This window comes from Pararge aegeria, chromosome 27, assembly GCF_905163445.1.
Source record: "Pararge aegeria chromosome 27, ilParAegt1.1, whole genome shotgun sequence".
NCBI classification, from domain to species: domain Eukaryota; kingdom Metazoa; phylum Arthropoda; class Insecta; order Lepidoptera; family Nymphalidae; genus Pararge; species Pararge aegeria.
The window spans coordinates 1,986,779-2,012,944 of record NC_053206.1 but is presented as its reverse complement, the minus strand read 5'-3'; the positions used below and the strand labels follow the sequence as shown (position 1 = coordinate 2,012,944).

At 37.1% G+C, this 26,166-nt stretch overlaps 1 protein-coding gene across 2 annotated transcripts in view; it reads left to right on the top strand.

Annotated features, from left to right (window-relative positions):
- LOC120635873 (zinc finger protein draculin-like) overlaps nt 1-26,166 on the top strand; it is a 34,288-nt gene that overhangs the window by 4,510 nt on the left and 3,612 nt on the right. For both annotated transcript variants that reach the window (XM_039907077.1, XM_039907078.1), the window contains 11 exons: nt 5,294-5,428; nt 8,601-8,745; nt 13,438-13,970; nt 14,733-14,863; nt 15,555-15,629; nt 17,502-17,640; nt 21,518-21,618; nt 22,414-22,492; nt 22,696-22,830; nt 22,936-23,139; nt 24,769-24,960. In XM_039907077.1, the coding sequence (XP_039763011.1) occupies nt 5,294-5,428; nt 8,601-8,745; nt 13,438-13,970; nt 14,733-14,863; nt 15,555-15,629; nt 17,502-17,640; nt 21,518-21,618; nt 22,414-22,492; nt 22,696-22,830; nt 22,936-23,139; nt 24,769-24,960 (1,869 nt within the window). The remainder of the gene's footprint in view (nt 1-5,293; nt 5,429-8,600; nt 8,746-13,437; nt 13,971-14,732; nt 14,864-15,554; nt 15,630-17,501; nt 17,641-21,517; nt 21,619-22,413; nt 22,493-22,695; nt 22,831-22,935; nt 23,140-24,768; nt 24,961-26,166) is intronic.

Below are 26,166 nucleotides of genomic sequence, written 5' to 3'. Positions count from 1 at the left end.
TGGTCCCCGCGCACCGCTCCCCTCGCGCCGGGATGCCAGTTTCGCGACATTTCGGAAGATTGCCCGCGCGCAAATTCCAACAATATTAATTTATAAAATTAAATAGACATTTATTACGTTACAATTGTCTGCAGTTTTCTACCAGCTTTGAGTTTAGAACCTCAGAAGATAGAGCAGAAAGTGCAGCCTGACTATCCGAATGGATATAAATAGTTTTGTTTTTGTAGTTCTTTAGCAGACAGGTTTCCGCACATTCAATTATTGCGAAGACCTCTGCTTGGAATATGGAGGCGTAGACACCCAGGTTACGTTGAAGCCCTACCCTGGTGGTCTCTTCAAATATTCCGCATCCTACGTTACTACCCGACTTGGAGCCGTCTGTGTACCACTTAAGGCTCCCCGGTTTCCAGGTGATCCGGTTTTCAAGCCAGTCAATACGGTTTGGAATTTCCACAGTATATTGCCTGAGGAAATTAAGTTTTGGAGTTGTTGAGTCTGTTGGCATCCCCAAAACAGGTATCCCAAGAACTGAGTTATGAAGATGCCTCAGTTCTCGTGAGAGCCAGTTTACCACACCCTGGCTGGTGAGCCTGTAAATGCAAGCCTTCGCCTCCTTCCTAACATGTAGGTGAAGAGGAGGGAGATTCAGCAAAGCATCCAGAGCAGCCCCAGGGGTGGTGCTCATGGCTCCTGTTATGAGCAAGCAGGCTGAGGGTTGTAGACTGCTTAGCTTGTTCTGGGTTCTTACCTGCATCGTCTTACTACTCCAAACCACGGATGCGTAAGACACAATAGGTCTCACAATGGCTGTGTAGAGCCAGAGGGTTATCTTGGGTTTCATACCCCATCTGTTCCCCGCCAGCCGACCGCAGATCCCCAGTGCTGATTTTGCTTTTTTAAGTACGCCATCTATGTGGGAGTTCCAGGTCATTTTCTTGTCAAGTGTAACTCCCAGGTATTTGACCTCTTCCGAGAATGGGATACTTATGTTGTTCAGCTTGGGTGGCTTAAGATTGTCAATCTTACGCTTCCTAGTGAACGGTATTATTACAGTTTTGTCAGCATTAACTGTAAGTTCGTTCTCTATGCACCAATTTTCAATAGTGTTGAGTGCTCTTTGCATGCGATGGGAGAGGGTGTCCTGACATGCTCCTCGCACAGTGACCACCAAGTCATCAGCGTATCCTTGGACATCAAAGTGCAAGTTAGCCATCTTGTGCAATAGATTGTCCACCGCAAGGGTCCAAAGCAGGGGCGAGAGAACCCCACCCTGCGGACATCCCCTAGTGGTGAGCACCTCAACCGAGAAACTGTTTAATTCGATTTTTACTTTCCGGTTGGAGAGCATCGCCTCTACCCACCTGATGGTTGTATGATCAGCCTGCTTATTGACAAGACCGCCCACAGTTTGCGTATCGGAGTGTTGTCAAATGCTCCCTCAATGTCCAGAAAAGCAGAGAGTGCGATCTCCTTATCCTCCAGCGCCTTTTCAACCTTGTCTACAAGGCTGAGCAGAGCAGTTTCAGTGGACCTGCCCTTGCAATATGCGTGCTGGGTAGCATGGATGGGTCTCTCAATGAGAAACGCATCTCTGATATACCTATCAAGCACTTTCTCCATCGTTTTTAGTAAGAACGAGGATAGGCTTATGGGTCTAAAGGATTTCGGCAGTGCGTAATCCTTTTTCCCCGTTTTGGGTATAAAGATGACCTTAACTTTGGTCCATTGTTCCGGTATGAGTCCCCAGGCGTAGCTTGCCCTGAAGATTTTTACCAGGTGCGGAACTAACAACTGGGCTCCCTTTTGTAAAAGAAGGGGAGTAATGCCGTCAGTTCCACATGCTTTATTCGGGTTAAAAGAGCTTATAGCCCACCTCACAGTGCCAGGTCTGAAGACGATGGATGCCCTTCTCCAATCCTCAACTTTTGGATGGCCGAGAGAGCATGCCATAGTACTTCCAGCGTACCCGATATTCGCTCCTGGAAAGTGAGTTGTGGCTAGTAGTTCTAGGGTTTCCTTCTCACTTGACGTGAAGGTTCCATCAGGATTTTTCAGGAGCCCCAATTGATTGGGTTTCGCTTTAGCTAGCATTTTGTGGAGTCTCGCACCTTGAGGCAGGCTGCTAATTTCCTCACAGAATCTCCTCCACGATGCTCGCTTGGCTTTCCTTATCTCCTTATTGTATTCAGTTAGGGCTTTTTTATAAATGTCCCATTCTCTGGTCGCCTTCGCCCTATTGAATAATTTTCGTGTTTTGTCTCGGAGTCGTTTTAGCCTCGAGTTCCACCACGGTGCCTTACGCCGTGTGGTCTTCACCCTAAGCGGGCAACTGTCTTCAAAGGCACTGATTGTACCTCTGGAGACAGCATCCACCGCAAGGTCAAGGTCAACACGGGTCTTTATACTTTTGGGGACCAGTTCCAGGTTGCTCTCTAGATTGTTTTGGAAACTGTCCAGAGAGGTGCACCTCGGATTCCTGTAAGTAACTGTTTCCATGCTGGAGCATGACTTTAAGTTAAAGTTGATGTGTCGATGGTCCGACATGGAAGGTTCATCGCTTACCATCCAGTTTTCTATATACCTGGCTAGATTGGTAGTCGCGAAAGTAATATCTAAGACCTCCTGTCTTGCCCTTGTTATAAAAGTAGGCGTGTTTCCCCTGTTTAAGAGCTGAAGGCAGTTTGCAAGAAGAAAATCGTAAAGGTACTCACCCCTTTCGTTGATGTCGCAGCTGCCCCAGGCGTCGTGGTGGGCATTGGCGTCACATCAGCTAAAGCTATAGTTTTATTACTGTTTCTAAACCAACTACAGCCAAAATAATCTTCTTGCTGGGAATAGGGCACTAGGTAAAAACCTATAGTTTCATAAGTTTGCGGCCCTACAGATTATTAATGAGGATGGCTATTAAGTTATAAAAGCTCTTTATTCCACCAAGGTTTGACTTTCCCTGGCATTATCTCCCTTAATGGACATGCGGTATTATAGGTGTAAACATTTAAAGTTAAGTTATAAAAGCTAGAATTGATCCAAATTACAACTTGAATGAAATAAAATAGCTTTTATTGCAGGAGACAGTTCATAAAATGTCTCTTGTTTCTGTGTGCCTCTTGGCAAAGGCCTCCTCCAACTGACGCCATTGGACGCTATCTGATGCAGCTCTAGTCCAGCAAGCTCCGCATGCAATGTTGGATGTCATTCTCACGTCTTTGACGGCCGATTAGTGCAGTGGACAGCGACCTTGCTTTCTGAGTCCAAGGCTGTGTGCTTGATTCCCATAACTGGAAAATGTTTGTGCGATGAACATGAATGTGTAAATGAAAATTTCAGTGTCTTGGTGTTTATCTGTATATTATAAGTATTTATGTTTATTATTCATATATATATTCATCAATCATCTTAGTACCAACAAGAATACTTACTTTTGGTACAACAATTCATAAAATAAATAATAAATAAATAAATAAATATACTACGACAATACACACATCGCCACCTAGCCCCAAAGTAAGCGTAGCTTGTGTTATGGGTACTAAGATGACTGATGAATATTTTTCTGAATTATATATACATAAATACTTAGAAAATACATATAAACACCCAGACACTGAAAAACACTTAATGCTCATCACACAAATATTTTCCAGTTGTGGGAATCGAACCCACGGCCTTGGACTCAGAAAGCAGAGTCGCTGCTCACTGCGCCAGTCGGCCGTCAATTCATGTATATATATAATTGGAATCTCGGAATCGGCTCCAACGATTTTCATGAAATTTAGTATACAGGGGGTTTCGGGGGCGATAAATCAATCTAGCTAGGATTCATTTTTAGAAAATGTCATTTTATTTGTGTTTTCCGGTAATAACCGATTTGGTGCCGACGAAGTTGCACGGGTCAGCTAGTTTTATCAATATTATTATTATATAATAGACTAAGCAGCTTTCGCTGATGCGTCTATATCATTTATTGTGCTCTTTGTCTTTTTGATGTTTATCCAGTCTATTCTTAAATCGATTTAGTGATACTTAAGTCACTAGATCTTCAGGCAAGGCATTCCACATTTGTGTAACTCTATTGCTGATAAAGTGCTTGGAAGGATTAGGACGATGCCTGCTGAAATCCAAGTTTGAGACCATAGCCCCTTAATCTGGGGAAACTGTTTTTTGAAAATATTTCCATAAAAAATTTGGAATGTTGTAATACGCATTTAATATTTTATAAGTTTCAATGAGATCACCTCTTTCTCGCCTACTTTTGAGGGTGCTGAATCCCAGGTTTGCAAGCTTTTGCTCATACATATTGTTACATTATCAAAATTATCAAAATTAAGCTTGTTTTTATTTTTATTTTTTTATTTTATTTATTAAGGCTCAAACAGTATACTTAATACTTAAAATTAGTACAAAGAAAATAACACATACACCAATTAAGTAGCCGCTAATAAATCTAACGAAATACATTAAAATTGACAGCAAACTTATAACTTAATTATGAAACTGGAGGGGTTTCAGACAGTCTGAAGTAAATGGATTCTGCCTGGATCCCGAAAAACGATACCTCAAGTGCTTAGACAATTTGTTTTGCAAGTTATCTAACATATTAATATAAATATTGTATCTCGGATTCCAAACAACAGAGCAATATTCCAATACCAAACCTAACCAAAGAATTGAAAAGAAGTATAAGAGTATTATAGTTTTCAAATTCTCTTCCAACTCTCATGACAAAACCTAATAGACGGTAAGCCCTTGATTTGCTATACTCCGCGAAAAGCAGGAGAATCTGCGTGGTGCAATTTATAACTTCTTCAATCCTTATACTCCACACCAAACAGATCACCAAACGGAGCATCCTCAGGAGATGTTGACCTTACAATTATTCATTGTAAAGTCAACATCTCCTGAGGATGCTCTGGTTTCGGAGCGAAACGTGCGTAGAGGGTATATTGCCGAAGATCTGTTTGGGTTAATTTTGATCCTTTGCGGAAATCCATGATATATGGATTTCCGCAAAGTAACGCCTGCTTCTATCCAATATATTGTTACATAATGTTCTTTACATTATAGAGAACTCTCAGGCACGCGGGATTCCTCACGATGTCTCGCTAAATCATTATTCATATCCGAATTTCTAACCACTATGCTATCACCGCTTTTTTTGTTTAAGAAATTAAAATTATGATCTCTTTGATTATTTAGCAATCAGTAAACTTTGGGTATCAACACAGCACGACAGTGTTCGACAGTAAGTACTGGTTGACTGTTGATTTATCAAAAAAACTTATCTTTATTTCAGCTTCAGTATGAGATGCCGTACAAACCAAAATTTTGCACAGAATGTGCGCAGAGATTGACCAACTGTAATAAATTCCGAGAAAAGAGTTTGAGAGCTTATAACTTATTATCCATATTAGTTGGAAACCATGATTTGGTAACTTAAATTTTGTAATGAGACCACCTGTAATTCATTATACTATCCATAGTTACATTATGTTTTGTAGCACATGTTACCTATGTTCGGGTTGACGTTGGTTGCTGAACCAACCTTAATATAATTTAGTACACAGATAGGTTGCATTGGTGCATATATATTTTTAAATCCCAGAAACTCCAAAAATATAAGTATATACAACGTGTAACAGAATTCCAAAATAATGTTACTATAATAAGTAAACAAAATAATAAGTTACGATATGGCGGTGAACAAAAGACTTTAAAAAAATATATAAATTTAATTATCAAAAATTAATTGAAAAATACAAAAAAATATTTGAAATAATACAATTAATAGTTAACGCGTGTGCAGGTGACTTCAGACTGTCGTTCTTTTCCATTGTTCCCTGCGCGGTTCAATTTGCAAGCTGGCATTCCACTCTGGCCTATTGTTCGTCAGGCTTGCTGCATCAGCGGGATGCCGTGGTTACGGCATGGTAACTGGATGTATAAGTATATTTAATAAGGAATCACACTGTAAAAATATTAAAACAAAAGAAGCATATTTATGTTTAAACGAGTTCTAAACATTTTAAGTGTTGTGACAACCCTATCGAAGATAAAACACCGACACGCGCATAGAACCTACGCTATGACGCGTCGCATAGCCCAATAAAGTGACAGGAGTTACTTGATTTTAATTTTGCATGTGATGTTAGGGCTGTATCTATTAACTTTCATTAAAACCTATGGCAGTGGTTTACTCAAAAACTATTAGGTTTTCGTTTCCACAGATAAGTCTCAGAGACAGTGCATAATGTACCTCTAAAGGCTGTGAAGTATTATTTCGGTTTTCATTTACACGTTGTATATAATACAGCTGCATTCTGCGATATATTCATTCATAATTGTATAATTTTTATTAGTGTTTTTACCTGTAGGTACTTAGTACCTGGAGGTATTATCAATTTTATAAATTAAAAATGCATATAAAATTTTCGGAACCGACACGATTTGAACTTGCGACTCTATGGCAATTGCGGCCTTTAACCATTTAAGCTACGGCTCTCTTACCGTCGATGCCGGAATAAGTATATGCCTTATATGCATTTTAAATTGATAAAATACTTATTCATTTATTTAAAGTAGGCCTACTTTTGCATTCTTCGAACTTCCAGTCTATCAGTTTATAGTGAAGCCAGAGTCTACCGAGAAGAACCCAGCAAGAAACTCAGCAGTTGCTCTTTTCTTACATGAAAAGGAGACTGACCATCTTCCATACATTGTCGACGACAGCATAGTGGCGCAGTGGGCAGCACCCTGCTTTCTGAGTCCAAGGCCGTGGGTTCGATTCCCACAACTGGAAAATGATTGTGTGATGAAAATGAATGTTTTTCAGTGTCTGAGTGTTCATCTGTATATCATAAGTATTTATGTGTATTATATTCATAAAAATATATATAATCTTCAGTACCCGTAACGCAAGCTATGTTTACTTTGGGGCTAGATGGCGGTGAGTGTATTGTCGTAGTATATTTATTTATTATTATTATGTTAGTCAATGAAAATGAATGTTGAAATGTAAAATGTAAATTGTTGATAATGGAAAAGAGCAACTGCTGAGCTTCTTTCCGGCTTCTTCTCGGCAGAATCTGCCTTCCGAACCGGTGGTAGAGTCACTACATACAGACAGACTTGACGTTTCAAAAGTGCTTGTATTAGGCCTACTTGAAATAAATGTATTTAGAATTTAGAATTTTTTGAATGTGTTTTAACAATACTTTTTGTAATTAAAAATCTAATAAATAATTATATTTTTCTATCTGCTCAGATATAGTTAATATACAGCGTGGTCCATAAATAATGGATCAAACTTATGCGGAAGATACATCACCCAATTATCTAAATCCAATTTGATATGTTTAAAAAAAAACCGTAGGGTGACCAAGTTTTTCGTTTTTTTTTATTTTGTAAATTTTTTCTACTCTAAATCAGTTTTTTTATAATAATAATAATAATAATAAGATTTATTGCATAAATACTATAAATACTACTCGTAGATAATCAGATGTTACAAATTTAGCTTTTGTTGTTGAAACAGTGTATTACCATTAATTTGGTGTGCAACTTACAATCAGATTATATGAAATAAAAACATAAAAGGAAAACATTACAAAAGAAATTTCAACTACAATTTGGACGCAAAAATATATAAATTATAATATCGATATTAAATATCATCTATGTAATTGAGTAGTATGTAAGTTTATAATAGCATAAATATATATCACATATATCTATCATAGTATATATAAATTTATGTTGGTATTTGTGTAGTTAATATGTAAATGTAGTATGTATGTTCATGTAAGTTTATATTACATTTCTTTTTTTTTTTTTTTTTGTTTTTTTTGTAACTTACTTTATGCACCATCCATTTTCCACTCTTTTATCGGCTTCGTACGCTCAGGTTGCCTTTAAAAGATCACTTTTAGTGATAAGGCCGCCTTTGCACCCTAGCACTAAGTACTATTACTGTTTTCCTTGTATTTTCCTTTTTTTGTTGTGTTGCAATAAAGTTTTTCTATTCTATCATCTAATGCATAATTTTAACGCAGTAGCTGTAATAAATAATATTTTTTTGATCTGATTTCTGTTCAATATTGCTGATTAGTTTACCAATGTCATATGAAAACCATTTTTGTAAATAATTTTTTATCGTGTTCGGAAAAAAAAATCGAATGTAGCAGTTGATTTTCTTTCATTAAGGCAACACACATTAAAAACAATCTCTTGTAAAAAAAATGTATGACACCGAAGTGCACCATTATTTTAAAAACTTGTACACTTACCAAGCATTGCAAATTGGTATAAAATGCATCTGCCCTTTTTTGTTACAAAGATGTTGCCAACAATATAAGGGAGATGCTAAATTTACAAAATTAATAAAAAATTAAAAAGTGTGAACATTCTACTCTAAATGGTGAATATTACCTACACTTTATAAGAAATGAGTTATCTACATTGTTGGAGAACGTTCCAGAAAATGTGCGACAAGTAATGTGGTTTAGTTTTAGATAATTGGTTTTAGATGTATCTTCCGCATAAGTTTGATCCATTATTTAAGGGACACGCTGTATAATATTGGTAATTACGATTTTAATTTTCAGTTAACAACGCAAAACATAAGAAGCATAAATAGATCAAAAAATAATCTAACATCTAATATAACAAAGAAGATATTTGAACCAGATCACTCCGACTATTCTTACTCCGTGCAGGACTGGCAACTCGAAGTCAAAATTGAACTAAAAAGTGATGTAAAACAAATAAAATCTTAATCTGTAAAAATATGTAAAACACAAGGGATTTTTTTTCAGAGTATGCCCAATTAGCTCACTACCCCCCTCCGCGCGTATTGTCATCATCATCCAGTTCCAAATTCCACGGTCCTGGGCCGCTTGTTTCCAGCGGCTCCCAGCAACTCGTTTGATGTCGTCTGTCCACCTCGATGGGGGCCGACAAACACTGCTTTTACCTGTCGCCATTCCAACACCTTGGAACCCCAACGTCCATCGGTTCTGCGAGCTATGTGCCCCGCCCATTTCCACTTCAGCTTTGCAACTCGCTGAGCCATGTCGGTAACTGGTTCTTCTACGGATCTCCTCATTTCTGTTTTGATCGCGTAGAGATACTCCCAACATTGCTCTTTCCATCGCCCGCTGAGTGCAGCTTTGCCCCATAGCAAGATCCCGTAGGACATCAGCCTATCAAAATACGCAAAATAAACAAGCCTAGGTACTTCAACGTCAGTAATCTGTCATATTTTCAAAGTCAAAGTCAAATATTTCTTTATTCAAATTGTGCCTATTTATTATATGGCACTTTTGAAATTCGTCAACTTAAAACTAAAGCTACGAAGGTTCTAATATTATGGTATGAAGGTTCTATATAATTAAACATGACTTTGTACAACTTATGTACATATAATAAAAAAATTCATATTATTGACTTTAGCAAGTGTGCTAAACCTTCTTATAATTTGTACCGAGATAGGTATTACCTATCACACTATTTTAAACGACAGACAGCTGTTTCGCTATCATATTTTTTTACAATTACAGCCAAGAACTTGGCTAAACAAGCTGCTTTTATTGAGCAGTGTAATAATTCTGACATTAACACCTTGGAAATCATTCCAAGTCATTCTACTTTAAACTAGTTAAGGAGACAACAGAGGTTTCCTCTTGCATAGATAAACAGACAACTGAGACTATCTCTGGCATATACAATATAAATTATATTAAGGCATTGCACAATTTAAAAGTAAACCAAAAAATATACAAAAAATCTAATTCTAATCATATCAACTTGGTTCACCAAAATATTCAATGTATTAAAGGAAAGGACTTAGAGATTGAATTATTTTTGAATGATTTCAACATTAATATTTTATGTATAACTGAACACTGGTTGAAGACTCATGAATACTTGTTTAATTTTGGTAACCACCAGGTTGGTAGTTCGTTCACCAGAGTTACTGCAATTCATGGAGGCTCTTTAATACTATTAAATAAAAATTTAAAATTTAAAAACAGAAATGATATTGTGAGCCTGTCTGTTGAACGTACAATAGAGCTAGCCTCGGTCGAATTAGAGCAATTAATAATTGTCACTGTATATAGACCACCCTTGTCTAACTTTGAACTTTTTGAAAAGGTAATGGATGTAGTGTTATTTAAAATATCAAAGTCAAATAAAAAGTTAATAGTTTGCGGAGACTTTAATGTAAACATCTTAGAACGTAATTGTTTAAGTGTTAATTTATTAAATTTATTTAAAACATACGATCTTACAAATATGTTCATGGAACCAACAAGAATTACTGCCACTAGCCCCACATGTTTGGATAACATTTTTACGAATATAATTCCAATAAGTAAACGCATAATTAATAAATTAGATTCTGATCATTGTGGTCAATTAATTCAATTTGAAAATGTGAAGAAAAATGTCTCCAAACATAAAATTACTTTTGTACCAGTGACATCAAACCGCATAGAGAAAATGAGAACTAGCCTCGTCAAAGACCTCCCGTTCTTACAATCGGGAACAAGTCCGAATGAGATGTACAGCTGTTTTTTCAACACGTTTTAACGACTATTTAATTCTATATTCACTAGTAAGTCGGTTGTGGTGACTGATGCTTTAGTTTTTAGTGAGTGGGCATCAATTGAACTGCATAAGAGTAGGCAAAAAATGTACGAACTTTATGCAGAACGTCAATACAATACTGATGCTGAGTTTAGAGATTGTGTTAAATTATGTTCCAGTAGTTTTAAACGCGATTGCTTCTTGGAAAAGTCCCGATACATACAGAATAAAATAAAAAATAGCAATAACGTAATCAAAACTACTTGGAAAATAATTAATGAGGAGACGGGAAGAGTACCACCGCGGCATAGTAACTTTAAACTTAATGTAGATAATAAAGACGATCTGATTTCGAGGTGGCTACTGCTTTTGAAAACTTTTTTACTAACATTCCTATCTCCACCACTAAATCATTGAACTCTTCACCAGATATTGCTCTCTCTCTATTGAAGAATAACGTGCCCGAGTGTAAAAACGCTTTTAAATTCAGCCATGTTAGTGGCTCTGACGTTATTAAAGCCTTTAAATTATTAAATAATAAAAAAACAAATGACTTGTGGGGCATTTCCGTTGAAGTTCTCAAATCACTAATTGATATCGTTGCACCCGATTTAGCATTAATATTTAATAACTGTATAGATTGTGGTGTGTTTCCTGACTTAATGAAACATAGTAAAATAGTTCCTTTGTTTAAATCGGGTAGTACTTCTGACCCCACTAACTTCAGACCAATATCAGTACTGCCCACTTTCAGTAAAATTTTTGAAAAACTTATTTTAAATCAGTTACTTTCCTATTTTCATAAGTATGATTTACTCCACGTTAAACAATTTGGTTTTACACGGGGTCGCTCAACTATCGACGCTGGTGTTGAGCTAATACATAATATATTTGAAGCTTGGGAGGAGTAACATGATGCACTTGGTGTGTTCTGTGATTTGTCTAAGGCGTTTGATTGTGTTGTACATGAAACGTTAGTCAGAAAACTACACCACTATGGAATTCAGGGTGTAGCTCTCGACTTGATTAGTTACTACTTGCGTGATAGGGTGCAAATGGTAGACGTTAATGGAAAGCGGTCTAATGGGTCATTTGTGAAAATTGGTGTTCCACAGGGTTCTATATTAAGACCTTTTCTATTCCTTATTTACATTAATGACCTGCCTTACCTTGTTAAGGACAATCACGGGATAGTATTGTTTGCTGATGATACATCACTTATGTTCAAAATTAAGAGACGTGAATTAGCTTTAGACGATGTAAACAACTATCTCGCTAAAGTAGTACAATGGTTTGAAGCTAATAATTAGGTTTTAAATGAAAATAAAACTAAGTGCATAAAATTCACATTACCAAATGTTAAACATGTAAAAACCACTATACTACTTAATAATGAGGAATTGAATCCGGTGGATACAACAGTATTTCTAGGAATAACGTTAGATGCTAAACTTCAATGGGGCCCGCATGTAAATAATTTATCGAACAGGCTTAGTTCTGCTGCCTATGCAGTAAAGAAGATACGCCACCTGACAGACATAGAAACTGCTAGGCTAGTCTATTTTAGTTACTTTCACAGCATTATGTCATATGGAATTTTACTATGGGGTAATGCTGCTGATATTGGCACTATTTTCGTGCTGCAGAAGAAGGCTGTTCGTGCGATCTATAAAATGGGTCCGAGAGAGTCATTGAAAGATAAATTTAAAGATGTTAAAATAATGACACTCTATAGCCAATACATATTTGAAAATTTAATGTATGTTCACAAAAATATATCAAAATTTAAAAGAAAATGTGACTGCAATAATTTGAACGTTAGAAGCAAAAATAAACTTGCAGTGCAGTACACTAGACTACACAAAATAAGCATTTCATTTAAAGGAAATTGTATACAATTTTACAATAAATTACCGGTTGATATCTTGGGGATGTCACTAAAGAAGTTCAAAGTTTGTATTAAGCGAAAGCTTATAGAAAAGTCCTATTATAGTATAAAGGATTACGTAAACGATAAAAAAGCTTGGGTGTAAACAATTGCTCTAACCAGGTTGTTTCTTAAATATTTTCTAATGACAATGTGAGATGGTGATAACAAAAAGAACACCCGGCTAAGTTTGTTGTGGGCTTCTTCTGAGACCAGGGCGCGATTGGAACCCTCGTAGCTTTAGTTTTAAGTTTACGATTGTAGTTATCGCCATCACTACTCACCGCTATGTACACATTTTGTATATAATAACGCATCAAAAGTGCCATCTATGTGCCTATTTGAATAAAGAAATATTTGACTTTGACTTTTGACTTTAATAGCGCCCTGGTCTAAGAAGAAGCCCACAACAAACTTACCCGGTTTTTTTTGTTATCACCATCTCACATTGTTACTTAAAACAATTTAAGAAGAAACCTGGTCAGAGCAATAATTTACACCCAAGCATTTTTATCGTTGACGTAGTCCTTAATACTATAATAGCACTTTTCTATAAGCTTACGTTTAATACAAACTTTGAACTTTTTAAGAGACATCTCCAAGATGTCTATTGGTAGTTTATTGTAGAATTGTATGCAATTTCCTTTAAACGAATTATGAATTTTATGTAACCTAGTATATTGCACTGCAAGTTTATTCTTACTTCTAATGTTTAAATTATTGCAGTCACATTTTCTCTTAAATTTAGATTTGTGAACACATATTAAATTTTCAAATATGTATTGGCTGAAAACTGTCATTATCTTAACAAAAAGTGTACCACGAAAGGGTCTTGACCAGTCGGGCATACTCCGTCCAAAATTCCCGCGTGTTTGAAAGTCATAAATGCAAACAAGAAAAAAAAAAATTTTTTTTTATATCTGCAGACGAAAACGAAGATATCGAAATAACAATTGAACCCAAAAAAGAACTCACCGACATAAAAAGTGATGACGAATTTCTGAACGATGATATAGACAACGATACAGAGTTCCTATACAGTGACAATAAATTAGCGAATAAGGATGGAATAAAAAATAACTTGTTCAACGACCGACGCGAGACTGATGAATTGCACGGTGGCGATTCTTATGCAAGTAATAATGCCGAGGTCGAAGTTGAAATTGTTGGTGATGTTAAAAAGGATACAAATATCGTCGACGCACCGAAGACAAAACGCAAGAACGCACGTAAGAAATACGACAAGAACGATGTTTCCGTTAACAAAGCGGTAAACACTGTACATGAGGATCTAAAGGTCTTTATGATTACCAAGTTGTCCCACGAAGAACAGTTAGCTGATATACAGATGAGAAAGGAATCGGATAATTACAAAAAATCACCCCACAAATGCAGAATATGTTTTAAGGGTTTTGGTACTAAGGTCACCTTTGAGTCTCATATGAAGAGACATAGCGATGTGAGTCTTATTTTTTATAACCACTCGCCTCCACGCTCATGTGTGTGTGTGTGTGTCTGTGAACACACACACACACATACTGCTGCCGTATGGCGCAGTTTGCAGCGACCTTGCTTTCTGAGCCCAAGGCCGTGGGTTTGATTCCCACAACTGGAAAATGTTTGTGTGATGAGCATGAATGTTTGCCAGTGTCTGGGTGTTTATATGTATATTCTAATTATTTATGTATATTATTCATAAAGATATTCATGAGTCATCTTAGTACCCATAACACAAGCTACGCTTACTTTGGGGCTAGATGGCGATGCGTGTATTGTCGTAGTATATTTACATTTATATTATACTCCCACACGGATGAACCAATATTGATTTTGTTTCTAAGGTGAATTTGTCGTGAGTGTTCTTAGTTTTATAATAGGTTATATTGTAAATAGGTCATTGTAGTAGGCAAAGTTTTTTGAAGTTATACTTCTTTTGGCGCGTTAGGGAAAAATGGTAAGAGTAAATTTTTACGATGCGCGCGCACAGCGTCACAAAAAACCGACTGTAGTCAACATTTTAGTTTTTCTAAAAAAGGTGTTTGACATTTGACCTTTAATAATTCAAACAATAACTTTTCTCTATTGTTAGTGTAATTTTTACTTCAAACGCAGATTAAGGCGAAAGATAAAATTTTTGAAAAGATTTTTATCTTGTCACGCCAAAGAAGTATAAGTTCTAACGCGTGTACAGAAGTACACAGACGGTTGTTTTTTTTTTCAGATATGCGGACCAGTTGTATGTCCCGTATGCAAGATGTACTTTAAAACAAATAGTTCGCTGCGCCTTCATATCAACAAAAGTCACAGCATGAGATTCAGTTGCCAGAGCTGTCCGTTGGTGACCAACCACAAGTAAGTTCACTCTTTTATAAATTTAAGATGCATATAAAAAATGTCGGAACCACGGAAGTCGCGGCCTGAGCGCTTTCACCAATTAAGCTACGGCTCTCCTACCCTCGATGCCGAATTTAGTATATGCCTTTCACATCAGTCTTATAGCGACTAGTAGGAAACGTTGCAGCTTCGATCTACTTTTCCAAAGGTCCATATTACAATGAGACACGTTTGAATAAAGATATGACACATTGCTTTTTTTTTTTAATAAAAATTATAAAAATATTAAGTTCACTCTTGGATAGTATCAGGCGTTACTTTGCGGAAATCCATGATATATTATGAAAATTAGGCTTAATTTGCTATACTCCGCGAACAGCAGGAGAATCTGTATGGTGTAATTTATAATTTCTTCAATCCTTATACTCCACACCAAACAGATCTTCGGCAATGTACCCTCTACGCACGTTTCGCTCCGAAACCGGAGCATCCTCAGGAGATGTTGTTAACAATGATTATTTGTTAAGTTAAGTCAACATCTACTGAGGATGCTCCGGTTTCGAAACGAAACGTGCGTAGAGGGTACATTGCCGAAGATCTGTTTGGTGTGGAGTATAAGGATTGAAGAAATTATAAATTACACCATGTCGTGTGTGCATCGTCGTCAAGTGATTTTTGAATTGTAATGTAACGATTCTTTTTGTTTCAGGAATTCAGCAGTGAACCACGGACGCTGGCATAACGGCCTCAAATTCAAATGCCAGCATTGTGATGAGGAGTACAGGTGAGTGATACTTCCGCTTCTTAAGCTGTACGCTTGTTCATCGTCATGATCATAACCGATTGTTGTCCATTTGTCTAATTTAGTATAATAATTTTGACAGGTGCGCGCGCACGTAAAGTTTAATATTTTACACGCTTTATATTAGCTTCACCTGTATGTATGTAACCGACCCCTTTGAGGTCGATTTTGTCCCACTTTGAACGGTCACATTCCTTTCAAACTTTGTAGACATATCGAGGGCCGAAGACAATACACTAATCAGAGAAGATTATTCCAATTTTCAATAAAAAAAAAAAGATTTTTTACTAATTACTACAGCGCCATCTAGACCCAAATGTAATAAACCTATGGCGTTCGCGTACCTAACAAATTCCACAGAAAACATTAAGCTACTAGATGGTAGAGGGCGTTAGCTGTTACTTGTTTAATTTGTAAAATAAGATTTTTGTTAATTTATATAATTTTCAGCTATACACACTAAGGCAGGTATGATGCTCATTTTAATTTCCAACCATTATTTTTTTTTATACCAAGCGTGTTTTTTAGTTTGTTTGAACTATTTAATTTATTTTTGTCAAACACTGACAAACGAAATCCGTTTTGATATAAAATAAACGTAACATTCCATAAACACAATTATCTAACAAAATTATATACTACTAGCTGTTGCCCGCGACTTCGTCTGCGTTTGATTTTGTTTTTTGATGTGGCATTCAATTCAGTTGTAGTTCAAAAAAAACATTTAAGTATTCAGTATCGCTAAGCCTTAAATGAGGGGTTTGCTGCTGTCCGCTGAGGAGTTCTGTCCTCTATCTCCAATCGCATTCATCAGATCCACAAATTTTGATACACAAAATTTGGGAAAAATTAAACACATATTAAAACCTCTATAGTACAAAAATAATTATTTAAATCGGTTATAATTTGTCGGAGTTATGGTGTTAAATCGTCAAATACTTTCATCCCGTCTCCCAACGGAACCGAGATTAATGTCGGGATAAAAAGTATCCTATGTTACTTCTAACACTTCCAAGAATATGTGTACAAAGTTTCACGAGGATCGGTTTAGCAGTTTTTGCGTGAAAGCGTAACAAACAAACTTACATTGACATTTATAATATTAGTAGGGATTTTGTGAATATTAAAGTTATTTTGCAATATTCTATCACACAATTATTATGTGATTATGAACATAAATAACGATTAGATATATGACAAATAATTTTTGTTCAAAAATTAGAAATCAATGCAGTTTTTGCAGTTTATATAAAACGTAAGCTAACAGAGAAATCCTATTATAATATTAAGGATTACTTAAACGATAAAAACGTGTGGGTGTGAATTGCTCTAACTTCATAGCTTAATATAAATTTACTGTGAGATGGTGAAAACAAAAAAAAAATTACCCGGCTAAGTTAGTTGTGGGCTCTTCTTAGACCAGGACGCGTTTGGAACCCTCGTAGCTTTAGGTTTAAGTTGGCGAACGAAGTTATCACCATCCCCTTACAATTATGTTAACATATATGTATGAACGCTTCATAAGTGCATGTGGTAGGCCTACATGAATAAAGAAAATTTCAATTTGATAAAAATGTTTCTATCCAAAAAAAATATATATATACTATATATTAAATGTGTTTTATCATAAATTAGTATCTGATCATACACCATTGCCGAGAAAGAATTGATTACAATCGAATAGGTTCATTAAAGATTTTACAAAAGATCACCCCTACTGTGAGCTGTAAAAATTATCATCCTAAATTGGACCAAGGATAATGGCTGTACGGTGATATACCTTTGCCTCTTCCCTACAGGAAAAAATGTAGAAAAAAAAATTAGACAACATAATAAAGTTTTTTTTTTTTACAGTAAGAAGACTACGTATTTGTACCACCTACGCATAAGGCACCCGTCTGACGTGGTTTGCGCGATGTGCGGGTTCTCGTTCATCACTGAGAATGGTCTAAGGAGGCACATCAACTTCAAGCATCGCTTCGAAAACGTGCAGGTGAGTAGTATAGTTGGTATCATCCAAACTGGGCGTAAAGTTTTATCCACGTTTCTGATACGTGCCGCTAAGATGTGGAACGCCCTCCCGGCAACTGTGTTTCCTGCCACGTATAATTTGAGTACCTTCAGGGCTAGAGTGAATAGGCTTTTTGTAGGCAAGCGTGCTCCAACCAAGACCTCATCATTGCTTTCTAACGGGCATGATTGTCGTCAAACGCTGGCCTATCGTTAATAAAATAAAAAAAAGTCAATGTCAAATATGTCTTTGTTCCACCATTGATGTCATGAACTTGCATAAAAGACACTTGCAAGCTATATTCGAGACGTACTAAACTTGCATAAACGACACTTGCTTACTGTATACGAGACGTACTAAACTTGCATAAACGACACTTGCTTACTGTATACGAGGCGTACTAAACTTGCATAAACGACACTTGCTTACTTTATACGAGACGTACTAAACTTGCATAAACGACACTTGCGACCTATATACGAGACGTACGAAACTTGCATAAACGACACTTGCTTACTGTATACGAAACGTACTAAACTTGCATAAACGATACTTGCTTACTGTATACGAGGCGTACTAAACTTGCATAAACGACACTTGCTTACTGTATACGAGACGTACTAAACTTGCATAAACGACACTTGCGACCTATATACGAGACGTACGAAACTTGCATAAACGACACTTGTGACCTGCTTACTATACGTACTAAACTTGCATAAAAGACACTTGGGACTTGTATACGAGACGTACTAAACTTGCATAAACGACACTTGCTTACTGTATACGAGACGTACTAAACTTGCAAAAACGACTCTTGCTTACTGTATACGAGACGTACTAAACTTGCATAAACGACACTTGCTTACTGTATACGAGGCGTACTAAACTTGCATAAACGACACTTGCTTACTTTATACGAAACGTACTAAACTTGCATAAACGACACTTGCGACCTATATACGAGACGTACGAAACTTGCATAAACGACACTTGCTTACTGTATACGAAACGTACTAAACTTGCATAAACGACACTTGCTTACTGTATACGAGGCGTACTAAACTTGCATAAACGACACTTGCTTACTGTATACGAGACGTACTAAACTTGCATAAACGACACTTGCGACCTATATACGAGACGTACGAAACTTGCATAAACGACACTTGTGACCTGCTTACTATACGTACTAAACTTGCATAAAAGACACTTGGGACTTGTATACGAGACGTACTAAACTTGCATAAACGACACTTGCTTACTGTATACGAGACGTACTAAACTTGCAAAAACGACTCTTGCTTACTGTATACGAGACGTACTAAACTTGCATAAACGACACTTGCTTACTGTATACGAGGCGTACTAAACTTGCATAAACGACACTTGCTTACTTTATACGAGACGTACTAAACTTGCATAAACGACACTTGCGACCTATATACGAGACGTACGAAACTTGCATAAACGACACTTGCTTACTGTATACGAGACGTACTAAACTTGCATAAACGACACTTGCTTACTGTATACGAGGCGTACTAAACTTGCATAAACGACACTTGCTTACTGTATACGAGACGTACTAAACTTGCATAAAAGACACTTGGGACTTGTATACGAGACGTACTAAAACTTGCATAAACGACACTTGCTTACTGTATACGAGACGTACTAAACTTGCAAAAACGACTCTTGCTTACTGTATACGAGACGTACTAAACTTGCATAAACGACACTTGCTTACTGTATACGAGGCGTACTAAACTTGCATAAACGACACTTGCTTACTTTATACGAGACGTACTAAACTTGCATAAACGACACTTGCGACCTATATACGAGACGTACGAAACTTGCATAAACGACACTTGCTTACTGTATACGAAACGTACTAAACTTGCATAAACGACACTTGCTTACTGTATACGAGACGTACTAAACTTGCATAAACGACTGTTGCTTACTGTATTCGAGACGTACTAAACTTGCATAAACGACACTTGCTTACTGTATACGAGGCGTACTAAACTTGCATAAACGACACTTGCGACCTATATACGAGACGTACGAAACTTGCATAAACGACTCTTGCTTACTGTATACGAGGCGTACTAAACTTGCATAAACGACTGTTGCTTACTGTATTCGAGACGTACTAAACTTGCATAATCGACACTTGCTTACTGTATACGAGGCGTATTAAACTTGCATAAACGACACTTGCGACCTATATACGAGACGTACGAAACTTGCATAAAAGACACTTGCGACCAGTATATGAGACGTACGAATCTTGCATAAACGACACTTGCGACCTATATACGAGACGTACGAAACTTGCATAAACGACACTTGTGACCTGCTTACTATACGTACTAAACTTGCATAAACGACACTTGCGACCTATATACGAGACGTACGAAACTTGCATAAACGACACTTGTGACCTGCTTACTATACGTACTAAACTTGCATAAAAGACACTTGGGACTTGTATACGAGACGTACTAAACTTGCATAAACGACACTTGCTTACTGTATACGAGACGTACTAAACTTGCAAAAACGACTCTTGCTTACTGTATACGAGACGTACTAAACTTGCATAAACGACACTTGCTTACTGTATACGAGGCGTACTAAACTTGCATAAACGACACTTGCTTACTTTATACGAGACGTACTAAACTTGCATAAACGACACTTGCGACCTATATACGAGACGTACGAAACTTGCATAAACGACACTTGCTTACTGTATACGAGACGTACTAAACTTGCATAAACGACACTTGCTTACTGTATACGAGGCGTACTAAACTTGCATAAACGACACTTGCTTACTGTATACGAGACGTACTAAACTTGCATAAACGACACTTGCTTACTGTATACGAGACGTACTAAACTTGCATAAACGACACTTGCGACCTATATACGAGACGTACGAAACTTGCATAAACGACACTTGCTTTCTGTATACGAGACGTACTAAACTTGCATAAACGACTCTTGCTTACTGTATACGAGGCGTACTAAACTTGCATAAACGACTGTTGCTTACTGTATTCGAGACGTACTAAACTTGCATAATCGACACTTGCTTACTGTATACGAGGCGTATTAAACTTGCATAAACGACACTTGCGACCTATATACGAGACGTACGAAACTTGCATAAAAGACACTTGCGACCAGTATATGAGACGTACGAATCTTGCATAAAAGACACAACGTGTAAACGAATTAAGAAATAGTATTGAAGGAGTAAGTATATTTTGTAAGGAATATGTTAAATCAAAAGAATCATATTTGTTATCATAAGCGTTTCGTTTCCACAGATAAGTCTCAGAGACAGTACATAATGTACCTCTAAAGCCTGTGAAGTATTATTTAGGTTTTCATTTACACGTTGTCATCATCATGTCAACCAATTGACGTCCACTGCTGGACATAGGTCTTTTGTAGGGAGTTCCGCGGTCACGGAGATACACGGTCCTTGGCCGCTTGGCTCCAGCGGCTCCCAGCGACTCGCCTGATGTCATCTGTCCACCTAGTTGGGGGCCGACCTACGCTGCGTTTATCGGTGCGGGGTCGCCATTCCAGACCCCAACGTCCATCGGTTCTCCGAGCTATGTGGCCCGCCCATTCCCACTTCAGCTTACAGACTCGCTGAGCTATGTCGGTAACTCTAGTTCTCCTACGGATCTTCTTATTTCTCCATCGCTCGCTGAGTGACCCTCAGACTTCTTATGAGGCCCATAGTTAGCGGCCGGGGGCGGGGAGGGTTTGTTGTTTTGTTATATGTACATATATATTTATGTTATATATTATTTGAGAGCTACTATTTTAGAATCCAGAAGGACCGCTTTGCGAGCCGTGCAACATACGGTTCGCCTCCGACGTGGCTTATGAAGCGCACATGAGTATCTCGCCCAAACATACATTTTCCGAGTAAGTTTCTCCATGCTCGATATTGCTTGGTACTTGCAAAACGCGCTTTATCTCATTCACACTACACACGCGTACGCACGCACGCACTCACACGCACGCACGCACGCACGCACTCACACGCACGCACGCACTCACACGCACGCACGCACGTACGCACACGCACGCACAAACTACCGGAGAGAGTTCTAGCGCAGAACCGACAGTAAACGGACACCTAAAGTTTAGTCACCAGTGGTCAACGGAGCTATTATCGCTTGGTTCTTCTTTTAAGATATCTTCATCATCATATCGACACATTAAGGCCGTAGTCCACCACGCTGGCCCAGTGCGGATTGGTGGACTCAACATACCTTTGGGAACGTTATATAGAACTCTCAGGCATGCAGATTTGCTCGCGATGTTTTCCTTAACCGTCCAAGCAAGTGATATTTTTAATTACTTAAAACGCACATAACTTAGAAAAGTCAGAGCTCGGAATCGAATTCGGTAAGTAACGTCGTATAATATAAATTTTTAGGAATATAATACTCATAAATACTTATAATATAAATTTTAACACCCGGACACTGAAAAACATTCACGCTCATCACGCAAACATTTTCCAGTTGTGGGAATCGAACCCACGGCCTTGGGCGCAGAAAGCAGGGTTGTCAAATAAGTGCACCTATTTTTCCGCGCAGAATTGTATACTATAATATCTGCAGCGTAGTTGGAATGTCGCTCTGGAATCGCAGTGAAGAAAATCGGTCAGGATTACTGTTTGTTTTTTGTCCTATAACCAAATTCTCTGTACAGATTACCCGGTAGAAGGAACGAACCCGCAGTGAAAAGAACAAAGCAACAATCTAAAGCGCAGATCGTCGAATGTGAACAGGTGAAGTACAAAGACGAAAGGTTTAGTAAATTATGAAAATTAAGCTTAATTTCCCGTCTTCTCTGTTTTTGGATACAATGCACTGCATGCAATAATAGCTAAATGAGGATTCTGAATGTTTCTAATTCTTTGGTCTAAGGTTTATGGACGTGTTGCTATATAGGCAATGGTTTTACTAAAAAAAAATGTTTTTTTTTTTTCAGTGCGGTACTAAACTAAAAGGCTTCAAGTTGTATAACTATCATTTCAAGAGATTCCATCCGGATCAGAATAAGACTCAGTTCCCGCCGCAATTTCCGAAGCCTTTACTGTGCGAGTTGTGCGGCAAATCTTTTAAGGTGAGACAAAACATTGTCATTTTTTCAAATTCAAATTCAAAATTTCTTAATTTTGAATTAGAATTTGAGTATTACTAGTAATATAACCTACTCCTGTGGTTTAAGGTGGCTTGCTTCCTCCGGGACCACATGCAAACAGCGCATTCCACTCGCAAGGGGTACCAGTGCGACATATGCAACAAGAAGTACTCGCTCAAGGGCATTCTCATCAGCCATCTCAAGACGCACACCGGTCCACAGCCCAGTTTCGGATGCCCCATATGTGGGAAGATGTTTTCGAACAAGCCGAACATGAAAAGGCACAAATTGGTAAGACCACAAACAAGGGGGGGTGTAACGCAGAAAATGTATGAACTCTCTCTCTGTATGGCCAAGATACAGACGAAAATGAACAGTATCAGTATGACAAATAAGTTACTTTTTATCTACCCACGAGAAAATGTTGGCACTTTTTGGAAAATTTATATGGCATTTTTAATGAACAGCAAATATTGTGAGACGGACATTTTGCACGTCAAAATAGAATAAATTTTATTGCTTTAACTGTGTACATTATTTTGGTATTGTAAGTGGGAATAGTTGCGTGCAATTTTCTTACATATTTAGAGTTTATATTACGAATTACTGTAACACTTATAATTTGACACTTAGACACTAACTTAGAACTGTCACAAAAATATTCGTTAATGTTTCAATACGCCTTACTGATTAACCAAATTCTTAACCTATTTTGAAAAATAAAAATATTTCCGTCTAATTTTTTTATCATGAGTGGCAAATGGTTAAAAATTTTTATACCAACAAGCATACGTTTAGCAAATACTTTTTAGGAAAATTTATATTGCAAAATAAGTATTATAATCTATTTAAGTATTGGATAGAAGCAAAGTAATGCCTACTTTGCGGAAATCCATGATTTATTATCAAAATTAAGCTTAATTTGCTATACTCCGGGAAAAGCAGGAGAATAATTGTGGTGTAATTTTGTAATTAATAAATAAATAATTAATAATAAGCTATTTAAGGTTATTTTTTTTCGTTTTTTAATTTAATATCGTTGTATAATTTTCGCTTGGTGCCAAATTCCTAAGCAATTGTGGCTAATGTTATCGTTTATGTATAACTAAGTTGTAGAAATTTTATTGGTTTAACGGGTACATACCACGATAATATTTTTGGATTTGTCGATATTTCGACCCAGTTGCATGGATCGCGGTCACGACGGGACTAGATGTCAAGTTGGATGTCTCGGGCAGAATCTGACTACCCGCATTCGTGTTCCGTTGAACTTTATTAACGAAATGTTGATTAGCCACGAATATCTTAGTTTGAAATCTTTACTAGACAGATTATTCCCGACTTGCAAGAGATTATTCGTCACAGAGGACTCGATTATTGAGATATTGCTTCATTTTTTTTTTTATTAGGTAGGTGAATAGCTTCCTTTGCATAAAAAAAAATATATCAGATCTGGTACTATTGTCAGCCGGTTGGCGCAGTGGGCAGTGACCCTGCTTTCCGCGTCCAAGGCCGTGGGTTTGAGTCCCACAACTGGAAAAATGTTTGTGTGATAAACATGAATGTTTGTCTGGGTGTTTATATGTATATTATTTATAATAATATTCATCAGTCATCTTAGTACCCATAACACAAGCTACGCTTACTTTAGGGCTAGATGGCGATGTGTGTATTGTCGTAGTATATTTATTATTTATTTAGTTAACTTTGGGGACTAGATGGCGATGTGTGTATTGTCGTAGTATATTTATTATTTATTAAGTCATACAAAAAATTATTGATGTATATATATGTTTTTTAGTATTTATAGGTTTGGCCAATTTTAGTTTATAATATAGTAAATAACATAATTGTAATTGTTGTAGCTGTTGATTTTTATCTGAATTATTATTATTATTATAAACATATATTTTTTTGCAGACTCATAAACTTTTGAAGCCATATAAATGTCACTCGTGCGATAAGACATTCGTCAACACCTCGGAGAGGAGCACTCACGTGTTGCACTCTCATCTCAAGCAGCCGTGGCCCAAAAAGAATCGTGGCCCCAGGGTGCGGGCGAGCCGATCCCGCCACACCAAGGAAGCAGTGTGCGGCATCATCCTACCTAAGGTGACTTTTTTTACACCTATATATCTATCTCATCATATATCGTGACGTGCACTTCATATATGCACAAAAGCACAGCCTACCCTTAAATTTATATATAGCTCGTATGAGAGGAGGATTTTTGCCATTTTATACAATTTTTCTGCTGTATGCATACCCTGGTAAGAAACGCAGTGAACGCCACTGCATATATCATATCATCGTCGTCATCATCATATCGATAAGGCCCAATTTCAAATAGGCCCAGTTTATAAGCACTTTTGAAACGTCAAGTCTGTCCGTTTGTAGTGACTCTACCACCGGTTCGGAAGGCAGATTCCACCGAGAAGAAGCCGGCAAGAAACTCAGCAGTTGCTGTTTTCCAACATCAACAAATTACATTTTTCATTTTTTTATTTTGTGAGATATGCAAGCGGAGCCGGATGCTTCCATTCCAAGCAACCTTGTCATTAAGAAATTCATCAATTGTATAGTAACCTCGCTGTAATAAATGTGTTTTAACACATTCTTTGAACTTATGCATTGGTAGGTCCACAATTACCTTAGTAATCTATATATATATATAATGAAAATGGTCTTCGTTTGAGGCTCAATCACGCCTAAACAACTGATCGTATCGACATGAAACTACCACCATTCGATGCGAAATTTTTCCTAGATGGTTTATGGCTATCTATTTTTTGAATTCCAACATTCCTTAATTTTTTTATTGCTGTTTTACTTTTATGAACATTTATCCCGCTAAATATATATATAATGAAAATGGTCTTCGTTTGAGGCTCAATCACGCCTAAGCCACTGATCGTATCGACATGAAACTACCACCATTCGATGCGAAATTTTTCCTAGATGGTTTATGGCTATCTATTTTTTGAATTCCAACATTCCTTCATTTTTTTATTGCTGTTTTACTTTTATGAACATTTATCCCGCTAATAAAAACAAAAGATAAGCATTTTCTCTTGATTCTTTTGTTTTCATGGATTTCAACAGAGTGTATTAAACGGATTATGGTTTTTTACATTCAGCTAAGAATCTACTCACGGTAGTGGAGAACGGCTGGACCAATTGGGCTTTTTTTTATCTTCAGAATTGTCAGGAGAAAGTTTTGTATGTAAGAAAATTTTAAAAAAGCCCGATAAAAAGTTAAAAATTTCGATGATAATCGAAGAATTCCCATCTATATAGTCACTCATACACACTCACACA